The 9431-nt window shown below is 53.6% G+C and overlaps 1 protein-coding gene across 1 annotated transcript in view; it reads right to left on the bottom strand.

Annotated features, from left to right (window-relative positions):
- SUSD4 (sushi domain containing 4) overlaps positions 1 to 9431 on the bottom strand; it is a 75787-nt gene that overhangs the window by 10730 nt on the left and 55626 nt on the right. Inside the window, exons 3-4 of the mRNA XM_015562366.1 lie at positions 6603 to 6776; positions 1768 to 1956 (exon numbers count right to left, since the gene is read on the bottom strand). Coding sequence (XP_015417852.1) covers positions 1768 to 1956; positions 6603 to 6776 — 363 coding nt within the window. The remainder of the gene's footprint in view (positions 1 to 1767; positions 1957 to 6602; positions 6777 to 9431) is intronic.

Genomic DNA, 9431 nt, shown 5'->3' with positions numbered 1-9431 from the left:
CCCCACGCCCCCGGACCTCACACCACTGATTAGTGATTATCACGGAACCACGCTCCAAAGTCGCATCTATTGAACAACCACAGGAGGAGAGAGCTCTCCGTCCCACGCTTCTGCGTGCGTGGGCCGGCCGTGGAACGTACCTACCGCAAAGCCACCACATGCCTGGGGACAGGAAGAAACACTGGCACCTTAACAAGACGAGGGGTGAGATTAATGGCGCCCCCAGACAATCTGTTTCCACTGGGTGCAGAGAAAACTAATTTTTGAAGACGTTTCATCTAGCTTTGCAATATTCTGCAGTTGAAACGGTGGATGATGCTGGGAACTTCTCTCTCTTAGCCCTTAAGCCAGCGGTTCTCAACCTGTGGGTCGCGGCCCCTTTGGGGGTCCAACGACCCTTTCACAGGGGTCGCCTAAGACCGTCGGAAAACACATCTATAATGACATATTGTTTTGGTGATGAATCACTATGCTTTCATGGTGTTCAATTTGTAACCATGAAATTGGGGGTCACCACAACATGAGGAACTGTATGAAAGGGTCGCGGCATGAGGAAGGTTGAGAACCACTGCTTAAGTTTATTGTTGTTCTCAACCTTCCTCATGCCGCGACCCTTTCATACAGTTCCTCGTGTTGTGGTGACCCCCAATTTCATTGTCACAAATTGAACATCATGAAAGCATAGGGATTCATCACCAAAACAATAGGTCATTATAGATGTGTTTTCCGACGGTCTTAGGCGACCCCTGTGAAAGGGTCGTTCGACCCCCAAAGGGGCCGCGACCCACAGGTTGAGAATCGCTGCCCTAGGGGATTTGGGATGAGTGAGAGGAGGGGCGAGTGGGGATTCCACTTACCAGCCCAGGAGAATGGCCACACGAATGGCCCAGGCTGGGCACCCTGTCTCCTTAGAGCACCAGGCTCCTCTCCCCTCCCCCCTCGCCTCCTGGCCAGGATGGCACCATGGCTCAGCCACCCCCACTCCAAGCCTCCTCCAGAGGCCTCCCACTGAGACACCCCCCTCCTCTGACCTCTTCCTCGCAGAAGTGTACACCGGCGAAACGCTGCTTGTTAGAACGCGCCTGTCGCCACCTCCCGTCTTGTTTTGTTTCCCAAGAAAGGCTGCAAAAAGGCTTTGTATGGCCTCTCGACTAGAAATTTCCTCTCATTTCTTTCCCCCATTCAGACCCCCGCCCGCCTACAGTATTCAATAGACGCCGAGAAACAAATGGGTGTTTGTTCTCTTCGAACATAATTTCAAAACCCGAATGAAAGCCAGGACTGAGCCAGCACGGCCAGCTCGCCTGGTGGAAGTAGTTAGGGCTCTACACCCACAGACGCCGGCCGATCCTTTCACAGGGGTCGCCTAAGACCGTCGGAAAAACACATCTATAATAACCTATTGTTTTTGTGATGAATCACTATGCTTTCATGGTGTTCAATTTGTAACCATGAAATTGGGGGTCACCACAACATGAGGAGCTGTATGAAAGGGTCGCGGCCTGAGGAAGGTTGAGAACCACTGCTTAAGCTTAAGGACAAGGACTGGGTGCGGGGGGGGAGAAGCAGGTGTCATGTCTGGTTGTAAGTCTGGCTTCATGGCAGATGAGCGGGCTGGCTGCCTCGGCTCCGGATGGAAGCTAACAGGGTGTCTTTAGTGAACAGTTAGGGCCGGCCATCGGCCACCGTTCTCCGCTCTGCACCTCCCATGGAAACACCCGCTCTCATCATCCCACATTCGCCTCCCAGAAGCGCAAGAGGTGTTACCTTCCAGAGCAAGGCACCGCGGTGGGCTGGACGACCAGATAAGGTTGTGTAAGCACTCGAGATATTCCGACCCCTCGAGCTTGAACCCGGGGAAGCAGCGGTAGGCAATGACCGTGCCCACCGGGAAGGAGGTCTGGAACTCAGAGATGTTCACGTAGCCGTTGGAAGAAGCCAGTGGCCTCAGGCAGCCTGGGGAGAGGGGGAGCGAGAGGCGGAGTCTTAGTCGGTCGTCTCTGTCCACCCAAGGGATAAACCCCGCTCTCGGATTCCCCCACCCTGACCGTGGCCTCTGAGCCATGAACACCTTGTTCCTAAAAGTTCAGATTTCTGCTCAGTTGGTGTGGCTCAGTGGTTGAGCATCGACCTAGGAACCAGGAGGTCACGGCTCCATTCCTGGTCAGGGCACCTGCCCGGGTTGCGGGCTCGATCCCCAGTACAGGGCGTGCAGGAGGCAGCCGATCCGTGATTCTCTCTCCTCATTGATGTGTCCATCTCTCTCTCCCTCTCCCTTCCTCACTGAAATCACTAAAATATGTTTTTTATGAAGTCCAGACTCATCGAACTGCCTATTCTATTTGTGATGCGCAAATTTGATTTTACAGTTGCAAATGGCACTAGAGCAGTGATGGCAAACCTATGACACGCGTGTCAGAGGTGACAGGCGAATTCATTTTTTTGGTTGATTTTTCTTTGTTAAGTGGCATTTAAATATATAAAATAAATATCAAAAATAGAAGTCTTTGTTTTACTATAGTTGCAAAGATCAAAAAATTTCTATATGTGACACGGCACCAGAGTTAAGTTAGGGTTTTCCAAAATGCTGACACGCCGAGCTCAAAAGGTTCGCTATCACCGGTCTAGAGAATGGGAGGAGTGGGGAGCAGTGAGGAGGGGGGAAACTTACTAAAAACCCAGGGTCGGTGTTCAGCCTGGGCACCCCCATCTCTTTTTTTTTTTTAGGGACCTTTCAGTCCACAGGCCGACGCTCTATCCACTGAGCCATACCGGTTTCGGCCCCATCTCTTTTTTTAAAAAATATTTTTTTATTGATTTCAGAGAGGAAGAGAGAGGAAGAGACATAGAAACATCAAAGATGAGAGTCACTGATGGGCTGCCTCCTGCATGCCCCCTACTGGGGATCGAGCCTGCAACCCGGGCATGTGCCCTTGACCAGAATCAGATCGCTTTGAAAGCTCCCCAAGGAGCCCTGGCCAGTTTGGCTCAGTGGATAGAGCATCAGCCTGGGGACTTAAGGGTCCCAGGTTCGATTCTGGTCAGGGGCATGTACCTTGGTTGCAGGCACATTCCCAGTGGGAGGTGTGCAGGAGGCAGCTGATGGATGCTTCTCTCTCATCGATGCTTCTAATTCTCTATCCCTCTCCCTTCCTCTCTGTAAAAAACCAATAAAATATATTTTTTAAAAAAGAAAAGAAAAGCAAGCTCCCCAAGTAATCCTAACGTGCCGTGCCGTCGGGGCTGACAACCACCGAGTGCCACAGAGGAAAAGGACACGTCGCTGTTTCAACGACAGCGGAGGGGTGTGGGGAGGTTAGGACACAAACTCTGTCCCGCCGTCGCAGAACACGGCACCGACGCCTGCGTGATGAGATGAAACTTTCGAAAAGCCCGTTGTGCTTGGTGTGAGGTAGGCCAGGCACCCTGTGGGGCTGTGGTTCGCACACCCGAGAAAGACCCAGACAGGGGGTCTGCGTGGGCACGAAGATTCACATCCCTGAGGCAGGAACCAGCTCCGAGAACCCCGCAGCGGTGAGCCTGCACCCCGGGAACCTGCGTGCTCCCCGCGTGGACTGAGCCCCGAGGCCACGCTCCCACTTCTCTATAACACCAGCTGCCCCGGGGACGTCCCCGCCAGAATCCGTTCTGCGTGGCATCGCGGTGACTGTGGGAAGTCTCACGGCCTTGGCAGCGGCGTCCCTGGAGGGTTTAACGGCCCCGCAGAGCGGCCTGGCTTCCCGGCGAGAACTAGTTGTGCGGGAAGTAAAGACTGTGTCACGCCAACACCTTGTTCCTTCCGATCACCAGGGACAGACCCCACCAGCTGCCGGAGCCCTTCTCCGAGTGACTGTTGGATGTTGTACACGGAGCACCCAAGAGCCTGCCGCTCGGCAAGCAGCTCCGGTCCTCGCCCCAGCACACGGGGTCTGGGTATCAGGGAGGAACTTCAGGAGGAACTCCCTCTGGGGGGGCCCTGCTCTGCTCCGTGATGGCACCGTGGAGCTCGGAGACTCAGCAGACGCCCCCCGCCACCCCGCCATCAGCCTGCGCTCAGGACGGACCAGGTCTGAGCTGCGTGGGCTCAGCCCTGCCCTCCGGCCGTCCCCTGGTTCTCCGAGTGACTGTTGGATGTTGTACACGGAGCACCCAAGAGCCTGCCGCTCAGCAAGCAGCTCCGGTCCTCGCCCCAGGACACGGGGTCTGGGTATCAGGGAGGAACTGCAGGAGGAACTCCCTCTGGGGGGCCCTGCTCCGCTCCGTGATGGCACCGTGGAGCTCGGAGACTCAGCAGACGCCCCCCGCCACCCCCCCATCAGCCTGCGCTCAGGACGGACCGGGTCTGAGCTGCGTGGACTCAGCCCTGCCCTCCGGCCGTCCCCTGAGCCTTACACGATTATTGTTTGTTTGTTTGTTTGTTTGTTTTTCTGAGCTGACAAGGTTCACAAAAGTGAAATGTGTGAGGGGAGGTGGGGAATCAGGGGGAAAAGGAATCAGTAAGTGAGAACAAGATAAGCAAATTCATCCTCGAACAAGTAAACCTATCGGAGCCTCTGGGCATAGCTGGCACCGAGATGGTACCCGTGCCTCCTTTGGGGGAGTGGACAGTGGACCTTGAACAACCTGGGGTGGGGGGCACTGGACTGAACGCAGCTGAAAATCCACGTATAAGCCTGACCCCTGAAGAAGTTCGGTCGGCCCTCGGTATACGGGGGAGATTGGTGCCAGATCCGAGGATACCCCAATCCGTGGCTGTTCAAGGCCCCTCTATAAAAAAAGACCTAGACCAGCGGTTCTCAACCTGTGGGTCGCGACCCCTTTGGGGGGTCCAACGACCCTTTCACAGGGGTCGCCTAAGACCATCGGAAAACACCTATAATTACAGGTTGTTTTTGTGATTAATCACCATGCTTTCATTATGTTCAATTTGTAACCATGAAAATACATCCTGCATATCAGATATTGACATGACGATTCATAACAGTAGCAACATTACAGTTATGAAGTAGCAACGAAAATAAATTTATGGTTGGGGGTCACCACAACGTGAGGAACTGTACTAAAGGGTCGCGGCATTAGGAAGGTTGAGAACCACAGCCCTAGACCAATGCGCACTATAGCGCTAAGTTCCCCCCCTCAATTAGCTGCTGGCTTTGTGGATTTGTCTCTGAAAGTGTAAATGAACCACGTGTCTCCTTGGAAAACACGATCTATACCACGCTAAACACCACGGAGCACGAGGGTGGGCTGCCTCTGTCGCTATCCGAAGCCTTTGTTTCTTATGGGGCCGTGACTCTTAGGCCGCGACTCGTAAGAAAATGATTGATCTCCTACTACGGGGCGCGCGAAGGAATGTCAGGGCCTGTCGACTACGGTTTCCAAGCACCAAGTTAACATCCGTCTCGACTGGAACGTGCTAGTGACTTTGGGGGCGAGGAAGCTTGCTCTCCCTCGGCCTTGAACTCTGAATTATGCATTGGGCTTCTTGGTCCTTTGGTCTTAGTCACGTGTCGAAAAATAAAAATCAGAATTAATGTGACCCCGAGGGCTGAGGTGCAGAAACAGGGCCCTGCATGTCAGTCCGGGCTAATTTAAACACACACGTGCACACACACACACACACACACACACACACACACACAGGGGAGAGGATAAATATTCACCATGGGGTCTAGACGGAATTTGAATTTGATTATTTTTCTGTTCCTCATACATTATAAAAAGGGATAGCGTTATTAAGAGAAAGTAGACGCAGTAATATTGGCTTGAAATATAGTCTCACCACCACTGAAATAAGTACAGATGTTCTGTTACTTCCATTAAGCACAGGGCAGTTCATCACCGTGTCCACAGTCCAGTTCTGGGCCTCCTAACGCTTACCCTACTTGCGTTTTCCCGGTAGAGGGGACATCCAACATGCTAACGAACTGCCTAGTTCCCATTTAAACTTTAAATCTGGTATATGGCCCGGCCGGCGTGGCCCCGTGGTTGAGCATCGACCTATGAACCAGGAGGTCACGGTTCCATTCCAGGTCATTGGCACATGCCTGGGTTGCGGGCTCCATCCCCAGTAGGGGGCATGCAAGAGGCAGCCGATCAGTGATTATCTCTCATCATTGATGGCTCTCTCTCTCTTCTTTGAAATCCATAAAAATATATTAAAAAACCACAATAACAAACAAACAAACAAAACCTGGCGTACGGAGCTGGAGAAGACGCCGGGAAATGATGGGAGAGAGCTTGCTGATCAAGGGGAAGAGACAGCAGGGCCCTGTGGGCGGCCTGGGTGGCTCTGCTTTCCCGTCTGTTAGACCAGCAGTTCTCAACCTTCTGGCCCTTTAAATACAGCTCCTCATATGGTGACCCAACCATAACATTATTTTCGTCGCTACTTCATCACTGTCATGTTGCTACTGTGATGAACCGTCATGTAAATATGTGATATGCAGGACGGTCTTAGGCGACCCCCGTGAAAGGGTCGTTCGACCGCCAAAAGGGTCGCGACCCACAGGTTGAGAACCGCTGCATTAGAGAACTGTGCGCAGCCTCTACACCACCGCCTGCGGGAAGAAGAGGCAGGAATGACAGCTTCCCGCACGTACCTTGACAGATGGGCAGGTTGTCCCACGTCCCGTCGTCGCGACATAAGGAAGCCAGGTTGTACAGGTCGGGGTACCGGATCTTGAACCCCTCGTGGCAGGTGATGTTCAGCTTGTCTCCGTGTCTGTAGGTCCTGTTCTGGATCTCCGCATCTTCGATGAAAGGGATTCGGCAGTCTGTGGTCGTGGGGAAAGGACTCGTTATCGTTGGAACGTAAAACAGTTGCGGTTCACGGCGTCACAAGGAAGCTCGTGGCTGGGGACCCGCACGGATTTGACAAACGGCCCCCAGTGATCACGCGGCTCAGGTCCCACGGATGAGGGACCGAGTGGGCGGGGCTCCGGACAGCGGAGCTGATGGACGATCTCGTAAATACGAGGAGAAAGACCAGAGTTGGGGATCCACTGGCACTACCCATCGGGTTCCACCCTGTGCACACAGCGCCGTGCAGCCCATCCGGCTGGTCCCACCCAGGCAGGGCCTGCAGGAGAGGGCCTGGGTCTGGTAAGAAAAGTGCTTTGCAGCCCCTCTCTCTCATCATGGATGTTTCTGACTCTCTCTCCCTCTCCTTTTCTCTTTGAAATCAATTAAAAATATATATATATTTCAAAAATAAAAAAAAATAAAAAGGACAGAATCCCATCTGTGCGGGCTAGGAGGCAGCTCTGCACCCGAGGCCTGGCACCCCAAGGCCCATCGTGGGGTTCGGGGAGCTCTTCATTAGCTACAGGACGCTCCCAGGCTGACTGGGGAGCCCTGACCAGCCCAGAACTGCAGTCGGCTGTCACCTCACCACGGCGATCGCTGATCTTTTCTGCCACTGATCGTGCCACAGCTGCCCCGTTCTGACCCAAACTTATTTCCGCTGGATATGTTCTTTCCCCTCCCCTTTCAAGTCGTGACCACATTGAAGCGAAAGAAATCTTTTTAAGAGCAAAAACCAAACGCACACCGAAGCCACAAGGGAGGGAGGGGAGGGAGGCAGTGACTCCTGTGACAAGGAGCACAAAGAAGAAATACTGGAGGCAGGGAGGGGCACCCCTTGGCTCCCCCTTATCTCAGAAGATGGAAAACGAGGAGAGGATATCTTAGGGGGAGGCGTGCAAATGCTTGCCCTCGTGGGCACAGGCTGCTGCTTCTGATAACTCGTCTGAGGCACCAAGGAAGAAATTGTAGATGATAGAAAATGCACATGAGAAGGAAGGGGTTATAAATAAAACGTGTGTAAAGCATCTATTTTGTTTTGGTGAAGTGTCTGCGCTGGGAGACAACCCACTTTCGCACAGGGGCAACTCTAAAAGATGAGTATGACTCACCTGCTTTTGAAAAATGCCCGCACCACCCACAGTCTCAATGAATAAAGGAGTGATCTCCCATCCTTACGGCCACCTTAGCTCATGAGTCAAGTTGAAATCTTTTAATTAAAAATGTACAAGATAGCCCTGGCTGGTTTGGCTCAGTGGATAGAGCACTGGCCTGGGGACGGAAGGGTCCCAGGTTCCATTCCGGTCAAAGGCAGGTACCTCGGTTGCAGGCTCGATCCGCACCCCTGGCTGGGGTGTGTGCAAAGGCAACCAATCGGTGTGTCTCTCTCACGTCGATGTTTCTCTCTCTGTCTCTCTTTCCTTTCCAGTCTGTCTAAAAGTCGATGGGACAATATCCTCAGGTGAGGATTAACAACAACAAATAAAAACCACGCGGCTGTTGGACTCACTGCTAACCTTCTAACGCGGGAGGCCTGGGTGTGTTTTCAGCAAGTCCTTGGTGTAGGCAGTTCCGTGGCACCCACTTTGGGAACCAGAGCCCCGTGTGAATGGTTCTTCCCTGGCTGAGCAAGATGCGTCCCCCATGGGCCTGGGTCTGGGCCATGATGATGTATCAGCCGCCCTCCGTCCCCCTTTCCCTGGGAAACCTCACCTGGGGTCAGGCCTGGGTCTGAACCCCAAGTCTGCCCCGGCTACCCGTGAGACCGCGGGAAACGGAGTCTCCCTGAGCCCCCTCCTTTCTCATCTGGAAAGGGAACGGAGCCTGCTTCACGCCTCTCCACCCAAAAGGAGCTGATCGCCAACCAGAGGACGGATTTGCTGGGAAAGCCCTCGGCTCAGCCAGCTCATTCTCAAACCACGGGCTCTGGGGGCGCCCAACGCTCTGCTAATAAATAGCCTTACGCCAGCGCCCGGGGCTGGTCTGCAACCCTTTCTGGAAGATTCCCATTCAGGCTGACCTGTGGACTCCAGCTTCCCCCAAATCCCTTCTTATTGGCTTAGCATGGATTTTTCTGCAGCTGACTCGCAGCGAGGAACCAATGGGACCAGCGACTGTTCGCAGAGCTGCTCGAGGGAGAAGGTGAGGAGAACAGAGAAGAGCGCTGAGGGGAAAACAGTCCCATAGTAGACAAGCCCCCTGCACAGGAACGGCAGTGCCACGGCTCTCGCTCTCCCTCCCTCCTCAAGGGCAACTCCAGGGGGAAATTCAGAGGAAAAGGGGAGTTCTGTTTCTGCACCCCAAGGTGCTCGAGGGACACCCTGAGTCCACCCAGAGGCGAAAGCTCCAGCTAGAGGCGTCTGACCTTCCAAATATCCAAACACCCTCCCCAGGAGTGAGAATCTTCTTTTAAAAAAATATATTGTATTGATTTTTTACAGAGAGAAAGGGAGAGGGATAGAGAGTTAGAAACATCGATGAGAGAGAAACATCCATCAGCTGCCTCCTGCACACCCCCTACTGGGCAGGTGCCCACAACCAAGATACATGCCCTTGACCAGAATCGAACCCGGGGCCCTTGAGTCCGCAGGCCGATGCTCTATCCACTGAGCCAAACTGGCTAGGGC

Source organism: Myotis davidii, unplaced genomic scaffold (assembly GCF_000327345.1).
Source record: "Myotis davidii unplaced genomic scaffold, ASM32734v1 scaffold174, whole genome shotgun sequence".
NCBI classification, from domain to species: Eukaryota; Metazoa; Chordata; class Mammalia; order Chiroptera; family Vespertilionidae; genus Myotis; species Myotis davidii.
The sequence above is the reverse complement of the archived record's forward strand: the minus strand, read 5'-3'. Positions and strand labels throughout refer to the sequence as shown.